General features: G+C 47.8%; 1 protein-coding gene across 1 annotated transcript in view; it reads left to right on the top strand.

The window, feature by feature from the left end:
- Positions 1-345: 345 nt before the first annotated feature.
- Positions 346-18,768, top strand: part of DDX1 (DEAD-box helicase 1) — a 33,197-nt gene continuing 14,774 nt past the window's right edge. Inside the window, exons 1-13 of the mRNA XM_036750998.1 lie at positions 346-485; positions 3,915-3,966; positions 4,309-4,372; positions 6,064-6,093; positions 8,981-9,077; positions 12,567-12,614; positions 13,960-14,043; positions 14,465-14,548; positions 15,568-15,644; positions 16,154-16,226; positions 16,326-16,402; positions 16,499-16,613; positions 17,391-17,529. Of these exons, the coding sequence (XP_036606893.1) occupies positions 470-485; positions 3,915-3,966; positions 4,309-4,372; positions 6,064-6,093; positions 8,981-9,077; positions 12,567-12,614; positions 13,960-14,043; positions 14,465-14,548; positions 15,568-15,644; positions 16,154-16,226; positions 16,326-16,402; positions 16,499-16,613; positions 17,391-17,529 (956 nt within the window). The 5' untranslated portion in view covers positions 346-469. The remainder of the gene's footprint in view (positions 486-3,914; positions 3,967-4,308; positions 4,373-6,063; positions 6,094-8,980; positions 9,078-12,566; positions 12,615-13,959; positions 14,044-14,464; positions 14,549-15,567; positions 15,645-16,153; positions 16,227-16,325; positions 16,403-16,498; positions 16,614-17,390; positions 17,530-18,768) is intronic.

The following is an 18,768-nucleotide window of genomic DNA, read 5'->3' as shown; positions in this document are numbered from 1 at the left end:
AGGTAATGACCCTCCCGGGGCCGTGGGTGGAGCCTCTCAGGGCCTTCTTTTACCCCCACCTCCCAGACAGCTGGAAGAGACAGAGAAGAAAACAGAGGTCTCTTTAAGAGAAGTCAGGCTGCCATTCTGGGTCTCAGTTTCTCGTTCTGTAAAATGGGGCAGGAGCGGCTGGCAAGGACTCGCAGGTCAAGTCGCGAGGCCAGGCAGGTTACGAGAACGTCCGAGTGTCCAAGGCGGGATTCGAACCCACGCCTCCCCTCGGTCCCGCCCCACACAGGCCACCCTCCCGGAGCCCCGCGGAGACACTGCGCACGTGGACGCAGCGCTCCGCCCTCCCCGGGAGCTGCGCAGGCGCAGTAGACCAGGCGGTCGCGGACCAAGCCGCACAAAAGCCGCGGAAGGCCCGCCCTCGCGGCGCGCAGGCGCATTAGGGCCAGGCGAGGGCTCCCGGGGTGAAGACAGCGCTAAGATGGCGGCCTTCTCAGGTGCGTACGTGGGGGTCGAGGCAGCGACCGGCGGGCCGTAGGGGCGGAAGCAGGGCAGGCTGGCCCTCGTGAGGTGACGGGCACGTTGGGGAGGGCGAGCCGCTCGAGACTTGGGTCCGGCTTCGGCCTGCACCGGGCTTTTCCCGATCCTTTCCTCTCCCTGTCCCTCCCGGGGCCGCGTCCCCAACCTCCCAGCCCCCTTACCGTTCCCCCGCTCCCCTGTCACTGCGCCCCTCCCCCACTGGTGCCTGCGTCCCCGGCCGGTCTGCGCATGCGCTCCCTCCCCTTCTTCTCATGCGTCCCCCTCCTCCGTCCTCTCCGATGCGTCATAGGCCCAGTCCTAGCCTATCCTCGCGCGCCGGCGGGGTGGGGGCGGGGCAGGGGCGGGACCTTGGGGAACAGGACGTTGTTGCCTGCGGTTAAAGGTGTCCTGGATTCGAGTCCCTTCTCTGACCCCTGACCTCCAAGTGACCCGACCCCCAGGGCCCCCAGCCGACATGTGGCCCCAGGAAAAGGCTTCCTCTCTTCCCAGGGCGTCTTCCCTTCCTCTCCTGGCCTCCGGCTTCCCCAGGCCTCAGTTTCCCAAAATGTAAAACGGGGCCATCCGGGGACGTGACGCAAGTGAAGCGCCGCGCTTTCTGAGCCAGCTCTTAGCGTTGGACCGAGAGGGAAGAGCCTCCTAGATTTAAACCGGCGTGGGGGCGCAGGGGCATGTCCTGGGCCCTGCCATTGGACCCCTGGCCTGGCCGGAATGGCCCTGACCGCCGGACACCGTACACAGGGCAGGCCCGCAGCCAGGCCAGAGGTGGACAGGATGGCGGGGGGCTTCCCCGCCCATTGGCAGTTACCTGGGTTTGAGAGTTTTTACAAGTGCGTCTATTCCTGCGTATTTAGAGAAAGTCTCCGGGAACAACCCCCTCCCCCTCCCACCAAGGGCATTCAGTGTATGTTGCCCACGGGCCGGCCGGTGTGTTTGGCCCCGTGCTTCAGGGCACACAAGGCTCTCGGTGTCGCTCAGCATCATCAGGCACACCTTCCCAAGGTTCTCCCATCCCAGGGCAGAGAGGAGCCATTCTGGAGCACGTTGTCCATCCTGCCAACCAAGCTAAGAGGCTCCTGTAAATGTGGCACCTCGGAGTCTCCACGGGCCCCATTCCCTGCAGGCCACCCATGTGCCTGGCAAGTTGTCTTCCCTCCATCTGAAGCTTCTCTCAGTTCCACATTTGCTGAACTGGGGGGTGCAGATACCAATGGATAATTTAGGACATGCCATGTTATACACCAGGATGAAAAGGAGGGTGCCATGCGGGTTGGAGTGGTTGGAGGTGGAGCAGGGAAAGCTGCTTTCCTTTTTGTGCCTTCCAAGTGGGAGGTCCTCATCTCTGTACTCTGGGAGGCTTTGCCTTTCTTAAAGTAAGCACTTAATGTGATTGCATGAATCTTCCACAAGTCACTCCCCATCTCTCGCTCAGGAAAAGGGGGTATATGTGTGACATCTCTTAGAGTGGTTGTGAACGGTGAACTGTATGAAGAGAGTTATTGGTATTACCTGTATCTTGGGGATATTGGGAGGAAAACACTAATAAGCCTCGATAAACAGGGTCTTCTGTTATCTCTCTGCTATCCAAATTAACAGCTTTTTGAACACATCACGTTTTCTTCTATATGCCACAGTTTTCTGCTTCTAACTGAATGAATGTTCCTATAGACCCATTTAGCAAACATCCGTTAAGGCTTCCTGTTCTGGAAGGTTAGAATTAGGATTCGGAAGCAGATGCCATCCAGTGTAACTGCTCCAATCTATAATTGAGGAGCCGAGACCTGGGGAGGTGGAAGGCTTCGCCTCTTAACCTGGGGTTGTGGACTTGCTTTTTAAAAATGAATGAATGACCACATTTCATTATAATTCGTTTCCTTTGTAATCCTCTATATTTTATGCATTTAAAAACATTATTGCTAGAAGGATTCATGGGCTTCATCTGATCACCAAAGGGGTCCAGGACACAAAAGCAGTTAAGAACCTTTGGCCTGAGGCCCTGTAGTTAGATTTGGGCTGAACTGGGATTTGAAACAAGGTGCTTGGACTCCTAGACTTTCCTCTCTCCATTCTACTAGATTTCATCATATACAGGTTTCTTTCATAATAAGATAAGGGTGAATTTGAGGAAAGTGAGGTTGGAGATCCTCTATCAGAAGGAAGCCCTTGCTGTTGGGTCCATTCTGACCAAAGAAGATGGTGTGGGGAGCAACAGAATTGTCAGAAGCAGCTAAATGCACTTCCACATTGTCGGGAGACAGGAAATCTAGAACAGAATTTTAGAAGTGAAATAAGTTTACCAACAATGGGAAAAAAATCTTAGAAATGGTAAAGCAGGAGCATTTTCTGTAAGGGGGGCCTCTGGCGGGGGCAAGAGTTGAGAAGGTATACTGAAGGAGAAAGCCACAGAACATAGAGCCTGTGTTGAAATGGAATGGGTGTTGGCTAGGTCCACCATTTTTAGAGTTGATGAAGTGTCCCAGCGTTTTGGTGAGCATTTGTAAAGGGAATAGATGGGTTCAAAGAAAATGTTAGCCAGAGACCACAATGTTACCAATGAGGAATGCTTTAACACACTTTCTATTGAAGGAGCCTGGTTTAGAAAAAGTTTGTAAGTATGGACTGATTTTGCTAAGTGGTAGCAGTAATTTGTAACTTTCTGTATTTACTTTGTAGTGGGAATAACCCTTTTATCTAGGAGTTTGCATTTCAGAAGAGATAAAAAGGTGAATTTAGATTTCAGGGACAAGAATCAGAGAGATTCAAGAGTGGAAGGGAACTTGGATGTCCGATTGTCCAACTTCTTCCTTTTGCAGAAAAGACCTAGAGCAGGGACTTACACAGGGTCACCTAGACTCTGAGGGGCAGAACCAGCTTTTGGGCATTGTCCCTCAGACTCCAAATAGAGGACCCTTCTCACCATACTGTACCGAAAGGTTCTCCAAGAACTCGGATCACCTCTCTGAAAAACAGTGTTGGACTGCTCTCTTTTTCCACACCAGCTGATTTATTTTAAACAAGTATTTTATTGATGACATTTGCTTTCATATTGTAATTCTTACTGGCTCCCCAATCCCAGCACCCATGTCCGATGGTCCACGTGAGCTTTCCCACCCTCTCTTCCATCTTTCCTCGCAGCTCTCTGCAGGTGGAAGGGATTCATGTGGACTTGGGCATTGGAGCCACATGTGATTCCCCTCCCTCCTGTGCAGATTTTTACTTGCTATATAGTGCACAATGACTGCATTTGTGCTTCTGTAGCTTATTCATGGAGGGTTAAAACACCCATCCCCAGGCCCTCAATTTGAGTAGATGGAACTTTAAGAGAGAATGAGTTCATTTTCATTTCCTTGATCAGCTTTTAGACTAACTAATTTTTTTTGTTTTTACAGAAATGGGTGTTATGCCTGAGATTGCTCAAGCTGTGGAGGAGATGGATTGGCTGTGAGTATATATTTAGCTTAAACAGTAGCTGTGAGTGGCAGTTCTGTCCTTGGCTCAAAGGCCTGTTAAAGACTTTATGATCCGCTTCACTATTATTTGTTGCCCAAGTGAAATGCAGCCTTTCCATGATTATTTAAACCACTTATCGTTTATTTCTTAAGGTTGTAAGACATTATATAACTTCAAATAATGCGTTTTTACAGATTGGTAGTTTAAATAGTCTTTGGGGCTACATTTTAATATGGCTTAAATTAATTTGGTTTAAATTAAGTCAAGTTACTCTCAGGATTAATTTTTTTATCTGTTTCACACTAAGGTTCTTTATAATGTGGTTCTTTCTAGCCTCCCAACTGATATCCAGGCTGAGTCCATCCCGTTGATTCTAGGAGGAGGTGACGTGCTTATGGTATGTTGAAAATGGTACACTTTTAAAATTATCTTTAGGTTTAAAAGTAAGATTTCTGCCAGAAACCCTCAGTGCTATGTGTCTGTGGTCACTCTCTTTTAGTCATCCATAGCCAATCTCCTGTAGGGTCCATGGCTGGCTTTACCCACCCTCCAAGTCCCCTGATGAGCAGCTTCCATTCTGCCTCTAGTCTAAGATGGGCTACAGACTCCCAGATCTCAGTTCTCAGCTCTCTGCTTAGCCATAGCTGCCATTCTCTTCTGAATCCCTGCTTTGTCAGCAACATTACATGAGCCTAAGAGTCCTTTGCAGTATTTTTTGGGCTCCCTTATTGTGGCATTGTCTGTCCCCACTTGAATCACCAGGAGTGGCCCACAGTCAGTCCAGGTTTGGCCAGTGTGGGGTGGTTCCCTTGGCAGACTCCTCCCCATCTCTTTGGTCTCATCCTTCGGCCCAGCTTTTTCCTCCACTGGTGCCTTTCTTGTCTTCTTCTGATCCTCTGACCCCCTCCTACCTGCCATGGCTGCCTAGTGAATCTGAGGGATCATTGTAGGGAGTGCCTGGAGGGTCTGCTTTTCATGACTCAGGGATCCTTTCTTCCCTAGTGTATGACTTCTTTAGGCCTTTTGAGGGCCCCTTCATTCTCCGTGAGAGAGGTAGAATTCTGAGACATGACCCCCACTCCTTATCTTCTACTGTGGGGTGGAGACCAGCTTGCCTGGGAGGTCCCTGCTGGCATTGTGTTGTACGGACAGAAATGCCTGCATGGAGCATTCTCTGCTGTCACTCCCGTGTGCCAGCTAGTTCTCCCTGTTGGCTTGACATCTCATTGTCAGTCCTTGGTCTGCTATTTTCATAACTGAGCGTTCTGGTTCACTGCCATGGCATAGCCTGTTTCTTAGGCCAGCTTGCTGGTCTACACCTTAAATGAGGAGTCCAGATTTCTGGTCCTGACTTTCCAGAGAATCTCAGACTTGGAAGGGACCTCAATGGTCAGTCATCCGTTTTTTCCTACTCATCTGCCAGATGGTCACCTGGCATATTGAGGACCTCCCCTGTGAGGGAGCTGGGTGCTTTCTGGGGCAGCTCTTCCACTTGGGAGTAACTCCTTACATCACACCTGAATCTGCCTCAGCAGCTTCTGTCCGTGACTGCTCAGTCTCTTCTCTGGGCCAAGCTGGACTAGAGTAATTTCTTGTCCGTGAAAGCCTTTCAAACACTTGGGGGCATCTGTCATGTCCTTCCTTTGGCTGAACAACTTTAGTTTCTTCAAGAACCCTTCTGTATATGGCTTGACTGGGCCTTCAGAGACCATCCCTGGGAAGAGCCAGGCCACTCACCTCTGAACTCCAGGAAGCACCCCTCCTCTTGTCCTCAGCTTCTCAAGTGATCACCTCCCACCCCTCCACCTCTGGCTTTGAGAACTGAGATCAGAGCCCCACCACCATGGCCTTTGGATAGGGCTTGGTGGGGCACTCAGTGCCCCTGTGACTTCCCAGACCCTAAATGGAGGCCCCTCTCTGACTCCTTTTGGGGATTAGGAGAAGCAGAAAGAAGAATGACTTCAAAGTGAAAGTAACCGGAAGTCCATACTAACTAGGTCTAATAGGAAATACGAGTGCCATAAATGTTAGTTTAATGATGGTCGTTAATTGCTGATCTGAACTATAAACAATTTATCTCCCTTGCAGGCTGCAGAAACAGGAAGTGGAAAGACTGGTGTAAGTAATAAAATGAACTGTTTATGCAATGTGATGGAATTGAATTCTGAAGGGATTGTCAGCAGCTCCCTCATTGGTGTATTGGAAGCATTTTAGTTCTTGGAGGAAATTAGTGTGAACTTTGTTTTCTTAACCAAGGGGGTGGTGGTGGTTTGTGGCCAGAAATTGCTCAGTTAGAATCCTTTGAAACTGAGCGCTGGGTGGGGTTTTAAAAGAATATGCCCAGTGTGTTTTGGGGTGAGGCATCTGGATCTTTTCTGTGAGGGGAATGTGCCTAATGTAAACATTCAATACTTATCCCCTTTGGCTTCTTGGGATTTGACACCAATAAAGTTTTGCAAGTAGAGATTGCCTCCTATCTGCCAATAAATATTAGCTGAGCACCTGCTGTGTGCCAGGCACTGTGCTGGGGATACAAAGAAAGGGAAAAGACGACCCGCACTCCACAGAAGCTCATAGTCTAGTGAGGGAGACAGCCAGCAGGTGATGAGTGGAGGCAGGACGGAGGACATAATGACCAGGGGGCAGGCACAAGAGTTAGGAGAGGCTGGGGAAGGCTTCCTGGAAAAGAGGGCATTCTAGTGGGGCCTTAAAGGAAGCCCAGGAGCTTAGTTGCACAGATGAAGAGGGAGAGGGTTCCAGGCATCAGGGACAGCCAGTGAAAAGGCACGGTCAGGAGGCAGATTATCTCATTCAAGAAACAGCCTGGAGGCCAGTGTTGTGGGATCACCGAGTATTGGGGGGTGGGCTGGGGTATAAAGAGAATGCAAAGCTGCAGGGGCAGGGCAGACATAGGTGAGGAAGGGCTTTTTGGATTTGCTTCTGCAGGCAGTAGGGAGCCACTGGAGATTTTTGAGGAGAGGGGTGACACAGACCTGCATTTTAGGAAAATCACCTTAGAGATTGAATGGAGGATGAATTAGATTGGGAAGAGACCTGAGGCAGGCAGACCCCCCCCAGTAACTACTGCCATAGTCCAGGTGTGAGATGATGAGGGCCCATACCAGGGTGGGGGCAGGGTCAGAGAAGAGAAGGGGGTGCATTCAGGAGATGTTGTAAAGGTAGAATCTACAAACCTTGACAACAATTTGGATCTAGGGAGCGAGAGAGAGTGAGGAGCCCAGGATGACCCCTAGGTTGGGGGCCTGAGGGACTGGAAGGATGAGGGTGTCCTCCACAATAATAATAGGAAAGGAGGAGGCAGGAGGATTATGGGGAAGGGTTATGAGTTCAGGTTTGGATAAATTGAGTTTCAGATGTCTACTGGATGTCCAGTTGGAGATGTCTCAAAGGCACTTGGAGATCAGCCTACAGCTTAGGGCAAGAGCAGGCAAATTTGATCATCGGCAGCATAGAGATGGTAATTTAATCCATGGCAGCTGATGAGATCACCAAGTGATGCAGTCTAGAGGGAGAAGAGCAGAAGGCCTAGGACAGAGGCCTGGGGACACATCTGCTTAGAAGTCATGATCTGGAGGAGAGCAGTCTGAGAGGGAGGAGGAGAACCAGGAGATAAAAGTGTCCTAAAAACCTAGAGAAAAGAGAGTGTGAAAGAGGAGAGAGTGATCAACAGTGTCAGAAACTGCGGAGAGGCCAAGGAAGACGAGGCCTGAGAAAAGGCCACTGGATGTGGCAACTAAGAGATTATTGGTCACTTTGGAGAGAGCAGTGTTGTTACAACAAGGAGGTCAAAAGCCAGATTGTAAGAGGGTAAGAGGAGAGAAAGTGGAGGCCCCTAGTGTAGACAGCCTTTTCAAAGAGTTTAGCCATAAAAGAGGAGAAAGATACAGGATGATAGTGGGGTTAGATGGACAAATTGAGGATTTTTTTAACTGGGGGAGATAGGGGCATCTTTATAGGGAGGAGGGAATAAGCCCAGAGTCAGGGAGAGAGTGAAGGTAAATGAGAGAGTGAGTAGGGATGAGAGAGGTGGCAAACAGGATCGCTTGAGCAGGTAGAAGGGCAGCTTTGGTCAGGGGTTAGGCCGCCTCTTCACATGAGATAGAGGTGAAGGAGGAGATGAGGAAGAGGGGAGAGGAAGGAGCTCGTGATTAGACTCTGTTTTTTCTGTAAATGTGAGACAAGGTTCTCCACTGAGAGAGTGAGGGAGGGGGACCCATGGGAGGTTTGAGGAGGGATGGTCAAGTTTTATAGAGCTGCTGTGGAGGGTGGGAGAGGGAGTTGGTAAGGGAGGTATATACAGCAGGACTACCTAGCGCAGGGAGGGCCCAGCTGAGGTTATGTAACATCAATTTGTAGTGAACCCAACGGTTGGGTGACTGTCTCTACCTTTGTTCAGCAGCATATGTGTAGGAGTGAAGGTGACAGGTGATGGTAGTGATCCCATCTCAAGGCTAAAGCTTGGCCAGAACCCATGGGTAGACAAGACAGTGTAGGGTTTGCTAAGGGGTCAAAAGGAGGAGAGTGTGGCCAGAGCTGGGAAGATGGCCCAGGTGAGAACTGTTCCAATAGTGTATGGAAAGTAGGATTGTTAAGGGAAGGCAGAGGGAGAGGTTATGGTCAAGAAAGAGTTTTAGCGTGTGTGAGCATGGGTGATGCCTTTGTGGGTGATGGCCAGATGGAGGACATGACCATCTTTATGTGTGGCAGAGGGGACAGGAGGAGTAATTAAGGACAGACTTGTAGGCTGTGGGTCCATTGTTTTCCCATTCATCTCCTAGGCTTGGCTTCTGTCCCTCGAAGGCTGTCATCTCTTTCCTCCAGCCTTCATTCAGTTTTAGTTTGGTCACATGGTGTTAGTTGGCCAGTTGAGCAAACACTTATTAGGTCTTTTGACAACGTCCCCTTTGTACACCCTCTGTTGGTTTGCACGTTTACAGCCTTTGTGTGGCTGAGTCTTGGTAAGCGGAATCTCTTCCTTCTCCAGGCCTTCAGTATCCCGGTCATCCAGATAGTTTATGAGACCCTGAAAGACCAGCAGGAGGGCAAGAAGGGGAAGACCACCGTGAAAACTGGGGCTGCAGGTAATCTTAAGATGTGAATGTTTTGTCTTCTCAGTAAGTGAACTCAGGGCGTTTATGATCATTTGAGGGACTTTGGGGTGTGTTTTTAAAATATGTTACTGGTGTGTTTGTTCATTGAGTATGCAGCAGATTGGTTAAAGTTTAAGAAGAGATCAACATTACATTGTGAGGTGGAGAACCAAACTTGTGGTCTTGACTGAATTTAATTGGACTGATGTTTTTGCAACATCTGGTGTATGTGAGACATTGTGGATGCTAAGGCATCGTGCAGGGGGCTGGGAGCATTCTGCTCAGGGGATCCCTCAGCATAGAATATTTAAAATCTAAAGAGTACATATAATTTTTCTAATATTTCAGTGAGGGTGTGTATGGCATGTCTGGGTTTTTCTGATTCACTATCTCATGCGTTCCTTTTAGTCATACTGAATGGAGGGAAGTAAAAGCCAAAAAAACCTCTTCTGGTTCTGGCTTGGGTACCATCTGACCGAGAGACCTTGGGCAAGTCAGTGTATGTCTCCAGGCTCCAAATGTCCTTGTTTGTTACAGGAGAGAGTTACAGTAGGTGATCTCTCAAGGTCTCTTTTCAACTCAGCCTTTTATGGTTTTTAAGATACAATTTAGGGTCATGCCATATCTCAAATATTCACTTGCATAATATAACCTAGTATTATAACAAACAGAAAAGACATATGAAGAGATATTATATATCAGTACATCCTAATTCTGAATTGTTTAAAGCATTGTAATGATGCCACAGCTACGAGTTTCTAATGGCATTGGACCCTCTGACATGTGACTTGTCCTAATATCTGGATGTTTCATGAGCTTGGGCTGCTGAATGACATGGACACATTGGAGAAGGGCCAGAGGAAGTGATGGGGCTCCAAGTGCAGGGAGCTGCTATTGGGTAGGGTGGGAGGGTTGAGAGGGGATTTTTTTCCAGTATGTGAAGGACTCTTCTGGGGGAAGAGTGGAGAGACTTGCTTTGTTGCTTTTAGAAATCACACCAGTGTCCAGGAAGGAGAAGTTGTAGGGGCTAATTTCGGCTCAACATAAAACAGAATTTTCCAGTACCTAGAGATGTGCCATAGTAAAATAGGTTGTCTTTAAAAAAACACTTTTTTTTTTTTCAGTTAACAGCATTCACTTTTCTCTCCCTCTCACTTCCATCCCTCTACTGGAAAAATAATAATAACCGCTTTGTTGCTTTGTAAAGCAGCAAATGCCTCATCTCCTAAAAGTATTTACAAGGAGGGTGCCAGGTGTGTCTGGCATCAGGCTGGGGTGGGGGGCACTCCTTGTAATTTTAAACAATTTCTCACCTTCATTTCTTAGTATGGCCTTTTCTTTCCTTCTCCAGACAAAAAAGGCAATTAGCCAAACTGGTGCCATCTAGGCAGGGTTCTTTGTTGTCATCCCCGCCCCCCCCCCACCCTGGTTCCCCCCTCCTCAGTTTTGATGCCGGCTGGCCAGGCCCAGGCATCCTGGCCTATCCTGCCATCTCCCCATCTACCTCCAGCACTGATACTTCCCTAGTTTGAAACAAAGAAGGGAAGGAGGCTCATTTTCAGATCTTTTCTTTCAGGCCTGTCTTGGTCATTATGATTACATAGCGTGTCCTTTTGTTGGTGGTGGTCTTTCTGTTTGTGGTTGTAGTCACCATCTTTACTAGGTCTGTCTTCACATTCTCTCACTCAGAGAAGTCTTCCTGTGCTTCTTTCTGTGTTTATCACATTTGTCATTTCTTAGAGCGTGGGAACATTCCAATTGCCTTTATGCATCATTCACCATTAGAGAGACATCGACTGTTTCCGGTTTGTATCCTTCTACAGAAAGTGCTGCTTATAAATATTTTGGTGTATATGAGGCTTCTCAGCTCTTTGGGGCATATGCGTGGCAGGGGGATCTCTGGGCCTAAGGGGAGTCACTTGAAAATTTTTTTTTCAACCTTCATTTTCCAACATTTCCCTCCTCCCTCTCCATCCAGATGCCATCCCTTATAGCAAAGAAAAAAAAGTTTAGCCAAACTAACAAAACCTCCATCAAGTGTGACAGTCCCCACACTGAAGAAGAGACAGCGGTGTAGACATCTTCCTGCTTCTCCTTTAGGGCCAAGCTTGGGCGTTAGTTTTGGGTTTTGGGTTTTCTGGTTTGCATTTATGTCGCTGTTGTCATTGTGAGTGTTTTCTTGTTTCTAATCACTTTGCATCATTTGTGTCTTCCTGCATTCTTCACATCTGTCATTTTGTATGGTGCGGTAATGTCCTAGCACAGTCACATGACACAATTTATTTAGCTCCTGCTGATGGGCGTCTGTCACAAAAAAGCACTGCTAGAAAGATGTTGTGGTGTGCAGGGCTTTCTTTGTGTTTGTGACCCCCCCTGTGGTTATGCACTCTGGATCAGAAGGGAGGGGTGCTTGAGTCACTTAGCTGACATCATTTCTAGCTGCTTTTTTGGAACGTTTGGGCCAGTTCCCGGCACCGTGGCTCTGGGTATGTTCAGGGGCCGCACTCTGCACAGCCAACCCTTCCCACATTGACTGTGCCTGTTGTCTGTCGTCTTTGCCAGTTCCATGGGTCTGGGGAGAATCTTGCTTTGATTTGTATTTCCTCTGATTGGTGATTGGGAGCACTCTGTTGTGTGGTTGTTCGTAGTTGGCATTTCATCTTTTAAAGCTGTTTGTTCATGAGCCTTTGGCCTCCCGTCTGCCAGGGAACAAACCTGGGCCATAAATATTGTCTGATACTTCTTTATGTGTTTTGGGCATCAGAGCCTCCTCAGACATCGCACACACAAAGGTTTGATCAGGCTGATCCCTGACGGGGTAGCTTCCATGCTTTTCCTTGTCACATTCATTTAGTTTCTGCAATGGCTTTTTACTTCTATGTACTCAGAGTATCAGTTGTAATCATCTCTCTGCCTTGTATAGTTAATAACTCAGGCCCTCCATTCTAGTATTCATACATTAAAACATTAAGAAAGGAAGCTTCTTTTGCATTAGGAAGTGCTTGTTTCCCTTGTATGGTTAGGCTGTGCTCTGGGAATGAGCCATCTGAGGGGCTTTCTGTATAATAGGCTTGGAAGAAGGGATGTTGGTGATTACCTGACCTAGGCACACTGTTCTCAGAGGGGAGGTGACCTGTTCTGAGCTGCGTCCATGGGGAAGGAAAGCCGTTTGCATTCGTTTTGTGGCCATGACGTATTAGGATTCTGGGGGAGGCCAGGGCCTGTTGTAGTCACACACTGAGGGGCAGAGGGGGGAGGCAGCTCTGCTCCTGGCCCTGTTCCTGACACCTCCAAGCCTGTCCATCTCTGTTTCCCCTTTAACAAAAGAGGAGGTGCTTAGATCTGCCTCCCCACTCCCCTGGGGTATTGGAGGCAGAGAACAGGCTCAGCTAATTCAGTTTGTAGGACTTTAGGCGTCATAGAAACATCTGTTACCTCTTGTTCTACATCAAATGTGGTGTTTGATTTTCTCCTCTCTAGTGCTCAACAAATGGCAGATGAACCCATATGACAGAGGATCGGCTTTTGGTGAGTGGCTCTCACGGCCCCTTTTGGCCCCATTTGCGCTTTCACACTTGGTAATGCCGTGTTCTGTGCCATGCTCTGTGCGGTGACTGTTTGCTAAGGTGACTCAAGGGGCTGAATGACATTTAAGAAGAAATTTGAGGCAGAATTATTCCAAGGTTTTTCTTTTTTAATGTTTCCTACTTGAGCCACACCTTTGGTACGTTAGGTCTCTGTTTGCAAAAGCAGGCGAGTTGGTTGCTTCCAGGTCAATGCTAGCTCGCTAAATGTTCCACCAAAGAACACAGTGAGAATTCACTCACTCAGCAAATATTTGAGGGAGTCCTTTGTGCAAGGAGCTTGTTAGGTCTAGCTTTGTTATGAAGGTTTCCTCCGGCACAGCCTTAGATGGGCAAATGCTGATTGTGTTTGTGTTCACTCAAACTGCCCCCTTCTCTCCCCACTTGTCTCCCGACTCCCTCGGTGGTGGAGAGATTGGGCATTGTCCTCCAGTCTCTATACCCCCAAGCACAGAAGGATAGAGTGCTTTGTGTCTATGCAGCACTGTGCCAAGGGCTCTCTTGTACACGGGAGCTCTGTTCTTAAAGGTGCCTTAAAACAGCAAATAGTTATTAAATGCCTGTGGTGTTCAGAGATAAAAAGTTTGGTCATTAATCAGTAAATATTTACTTATAATAAGTACAAATCAGTCCAAGTGTGACAGTCTCCACCCTGAAGAAGGGACAGTAGTATAGACATCTTCACGCTTCTCCTTTAGGGCCAAGCTTGGGCATTAGACTTATACAGCGTTTGATTTTGGGTTTTGTTGTTTGCATTTACGTGCAAACACAAATTACAAATAAGAGAAAGAAGGACTATCCCTGGTTTCAGTGGGCTTACAATCGAATGGAGAAAGACAGTGTACACAGAGGTGAAAGGGGGATGCCAGAGGGTCTCGAGGGTGGGAGGCGAGATGATTATGGAGTGAGACCGAGCAGCTGAGCTAATGGGAAATGGAGCTGAACCCTCGCTAGAGGGAGGCCCTTGTCCTCAGGTCGCTTACGCTTTAGTAGTGAGGATGGCTGTAGTGGAGCCCCAACACAGTAGGCCTCAGTGCATTCTGGTCTTTTTGGGTTCAGAGCCATTAGAGGTACGGTCCCAATCAGGTGACCAGCTGATTGGCTTCCATGGTCTTCCTTATGCCCTGGGGCAGGCGGATGGGAGCTCTTCCATAAGGCCTTCCTCTCCTCTCCACAGCCCCTCCGGTGCCCCCATCTCTGCCTGCTTCCATGCTTCGGTTACTTTGTGTCGGTGGATGCCTCCCCACAGACCAGTCTTGACATATTTTTATTTCCTCCCTCCCCAACAGCAATCGGGTCAGACGGTCTTTGTTGCCAGAGCCGAGAAGCGAAGGAATGGCATGGGTGTCGGTCGACGAAAGGAGTGATGAAAGGTAACCGTGCCCTCCAGCCATGCTTCCTGGGCCCTGGCAAGGGATCGGTGACAGCGTAGACCAGGAGAGATGGGCTCTCTCATCATGCATTGCCTAAGCACCGACTGAATGCCAGGCATAGTGCCTGGAGACAGACAGAAATGGGACAAAAAAGGCTGGGGGACAATTGGTACCCCAAGAAGTGAATACAGAGCAGTTAGGGCAAGGGAAGGTCTTGGAGGAGCCTTTAAGTAAAGAAAGAGGTGGGAGGACAAAGGGAGAGCATCTGATCCCCGTTATGGGGGCAGCCTGTGCGAGCCTTTCGCCTCTACGTTTGCCCCTCCCAACATCAGAACTCTAAAGTAACGTATGGGTTAGGATTAGCCATTTCTGTGGTTGGATGATACCTGAATGATCTTTTCTGAAATCTTTGTCTTTATAGGAAAACACTACTACGAAGTATCCTGTCACGATCAAGGCTTGTGCAGAGTTGGCTGGTCTACTTCCCAGGCATCCCTAGATTTGGGTGTGTTGGCCCCACAGGTCATGGCTTCCTAGCCACCATGGGTGGGATGCTTTTTTTTTTTTTTTTTTTTCAGAAATAGTTTTCAGGGCAGCAGTTGTAATGATTCCAGACTTTAGCTTCCTGGCATATTGAAAGAACTGTGATTTCCCTTTGACTGGCCATGTATAAGACTCTGACCTGTTAGGTTTTCATGGGGCTACACAGAAATGCTTTTTCCTGGTTTTTTACTTCTGTGACCTCACCACAGCTTTTGTGTGTTTTAGCAGTTTTACACATTAATTTTGAAGAAGCTGGAGCTTTGAGGAAGTTCATGGAGGCTGGAGAGGTGCTAGAAGCAGGGACTTGGCAGATTGACAACATCAACTTGAATTGTGACTTAAAAATATGTGTTTGATCCCAGGTCTTCACCTACCATGAGATGAGCTGATGTGAAGGGTATTTGTGTTAGATAGGACTGCGATTCAAAGGCCTGGGTTTGAATCTTGGCTCCTCCCCTTTCTTCCTCTACAGCCTGGGCCAGTCCTCTTGGCTCTCTTTATCTGTAGAAACCAAGGGGTTGAACTAGACAACTCCAGAGTGTCCCTTCTGGCTATAAAGTCATTGTGCTATGATTATTAAGGCAGACAAAGCTCAAAGAACCACAGACTCTAGACTTGAGCTAGGAATGGCCCCTACAGCATTTCTAGAAAATGGTTGTTCAACTTCTGACCAGAGATGTACAGTGATGAGGAAATCATTACCTTCAGAATCTTTGAGCAGTCATTAATAGCATAGCATTTTTTATTTAGAAAGAAGGTTGTTTCCTTGATTGGTTTCCTGTTTTAGGAGGGCACAGAGAAGATTGAGGGCTGGCCATGATGGGCAGTGTCAGTTCGGATGCTAGAGAAGAAAGAGTGTTGACAAGTGAAAGCGATTAAGTTTGGGAGCGTTAATGTGTGAATATAGAGTAGTAACGTAACTACAGAGCTGGTGAAAGTCTTGACATTTTATCGTTTTATAAGAAGAGTTTTTTCACATAGGTACCGACAAGTTTGGCTTTGGCTTTGGTGGAACTGGGAAAAAATCCCATAACAAACAGTTTGACAATTATGGAGAGGTAAGCTGTTACTTGTTGAAACGTCTCATTCTTATGCAGCTGTTGGTCCCTCAAAAAAGTAACATATGAATAGTAGTATTAAGGAAGAAATTTCTTTTAACATCCTTGACACATTTGGTTTTAGGTTAAGAAACACTGCAAAATTTCAAAAAAAAATTATGTAGTGGCATTAGTTATACTTTGGTCTTTAAAATTTTGCCATTTATTAATCATATGAAAACATGTTAACTTCCTGTCAAATATTGTTCTGATTTTTCCTTGATTTTAATATTTCAAATATTAGAGTCTCATTTTTAATTTTAGGCCAATCTAATAGTGTTATTTTTTGTTTTGCTAGTCCCCTTCAAAACCTAATACTCTTAATTTGTAGTACTAAATTTATACAGTACACATTAAAAAGATTCATATTAAAAATTGCAAAGGAGTTTTTGGAGACGACGTCCCTGAAGTTTATTTTGATGGTAAACTATTAATAACCCATTTATGCTTTTTCATTTTTGCCTTTTTAGGAATTCACTATGCACGATACAATTGGATGTTATCTGGATATTGACAAAGGACAGGTCAAGTTCTCAAAAAACGGTGAGTTCCTTGGGAGTTTTCTGGAGAGGGAGATTTCAGAGTATTCATTTCCACTAAATTTGGCTCTCTTCTCTGCCCTCTCCCCATTTTTCTTTAAAGGAAAGGACCTTGGTCTAGCTTTTGAAATACCAGCCCACCTGAAGAACCAAGCATTTTTTGCTTCGTGTGTCTTAAAGGTAAACATTTAATTACAAAATTGTACTCTGATCATAATCAGCTCTTGAGTCTTGTGCTGTTTGCCCAGTTCTGACTTTTTCCTCTCCTTCTCTTAGAATGCTGAACTAAAATTTAACTTCGGTGAAGAAGAATTTAAATTTCCCCCCAAAGACGGATTTGTTGGGCTCTGCAAGGCTTCTGATGGCCATGTTGTGAAATCTCAGCACACAGGTATTGTGCTGGGGTCTTTGTGATGGGAGGCCAGAGAGCTATGAACAGCTGTCCTGGGGAACTGGTGGGTGAGACTGTGATACCCAGACTCTGAGTTTCTTGGGAACAGTGTGATAAATAGGCAGGTCATTGCTGGCTGGTAGTAGATTCTTGTATCTGTCTTAGATTGGTAACAGAGTGGGAACCTGGCGGTTCTTTTGGCTGGCGGGGGCTGGGCAGGCACAACAGCACCTCTCCATCTTCCCCTCACACACAGAGGGCTCCAGTGGTGTTGGCCCCAGACCTCTGCAAAAACTCTTCCCTGGCCCCTCCTGGGACCTTCCCCCAACCCCATCCCCCAGCAGTTCATCGCCAGTGCTCTGGATGACTCAGCCCTTGTTCAGGGCACAGGCCATGCTGAGGGACCTGACCATTGCCATTTGACATTTTCCACCTGGAAGTGGAGGGGCTTCATTTATGTATTTATTTTTAAATTGTGGGGCTCCCTTCTATTGTATTAGGAAGGGTCACTGTGAAACAACATTAATGAGGTCAGCATTCACATGGGGCAAGGTTAGCTCATCTTCGTAAAGGCCTTTAGGAATTCATTCATTCCCAGCTGGGAAGCTTTTGGGCCCAGGTCTTGTACTAACAGGGAATGCACTGGGTAAATGATGCCTCCCAGACATACTGGACAAGTGCCAAGCCTTTGAAGTGAGCCAACATGGAGCTGGGCTGGGGGCGCCGTCCTGGCCTGCCCTCCCCATCAGGACCATCAGTTGTTTCTTCTTCTCACAGGAAGTGCCCAGGTGGCGCAGACCAAGTTTCTTCCCAATGCTCCCAAGGCCCTCATTGTGGAGCCATCCCGGGAGTTGGCAGAGCAGACTTTGAATAATGTCAAGCAGTTTAAAAAATATGTGGATAACCCAAAGCTGAGGTAAATAGCCTCCCCGGCAGTCTTCCTAAGCACATGTCCTTTAGGGGCTCTTCATTGTGGCTGGGGGTCAGATCTGGGGGAGCACCGAGGGACATGCTGGTGGCTGGGGGTTAGATCTGGGGTAGCACAGAGGGATGTTCTGGTGGTTTGGGAGCCTCCTGAGGGTTGGAGTGACTCAGGTGGTCATCAGGCTCAGCTAACAGGCCCAGAACCAAAGTGTAGGCTTTTTTTTTCTGCCAAGAGGCATTTTCAAGTGTAAAACTGTTTAAGTTTTTCAGAATATGGGCACTGACAAGGTTTGGTGCTAATTTACTGGCAGAGTTCACATCCCTTCAAGAGGCCGAGTGTGGCCTGCTTGCTCCCAGATTACCTCTGCTCCCCAGCCTTTCTTCCTTTGGCCTCTGGCAGCGTCAAGTTGGAGGGTTAGGGCATCTGGTTTTTGTGCAAGGGAAGCTTCTGTCCTGCCCAGTAGAAAGGAGTCCCTAGCTTTGGCAGCCTCTAGAGCATGGATGAGGCCCTTTGACTGAATTCAAACTTCACAAGACAAAGCCCCTTAACTAAAGGATTTGTTCTGCGTAACTTGAACTTAGTCAAAAGGCCACACCCAAGGACCTAGAAGGCCACATGGGGCCTTGAGGCCCTAGGTTCTCTACCCCTGGTCTAGGGCAAATTACTGCCCCATTACTTCCTTGGCATGAGAGCCTCTGCTGCAGCTTCTTGGGCTGAGTGGTGGGCTGTGACTCTCTGCTCCTTCATGGGGACAGATGAGGCACCGGTTTGGTGAATGTTCTATGTAGATTTGTGCATCAAAAGATAAGAACACGCTTTAGACCCACAAAATGTCGTGTGTGTGCAAGCAATTATGGAAAGTCAGGGTGCTGGGTTTACTTTTGGTGGGATAGGGAGGGATGGGGGATGTCTTTCTATGACATGCAGGACTGTCCTAGCCAGCTCAGACCCTGGACATGGAGAGCTGGAGCTCTGGGATGGCGATGGGGAAAGTGCCCTAGTCCTTCCTAATTCTACTGGTTATCACCGGTTATCTTTCCCAGGAGCAGGGCAGACTTGGGGGCCTCCTGCCTTCTGAAGGCTCTTCCACCTCTCAACCTCCTGGGACAGGAAACAGTAGGAAAGAGTGTCAGGGGGTTGTCAGAAGGGCCTGGGAAAACTTTGACTGGTTCCTGATGTGGAGGGAGCCTTGTGGTCCACCTTGTAGCTATGTCCTAATAAAGGGAACAC

The sequence above is a fragment of the Trichosurus vulpecula genome, chromosome 3, assembly GCF_011100635.1.
Source record: "Trichosurus vulpecula isolate mTriVul1 chromosome 3, mTriVul1.pri, whole genome shotgun sequence".
Taxonomy (NCBI): Eukaryota; Metazoa; Chordata; class Mammalia; order Diprotodontia; family Phalangeridae; genus Trichosurus; species Trichosurus vulpecula.
This window is presented reverse-complemented; position numbering and strand designations above follow the sequence as displayed.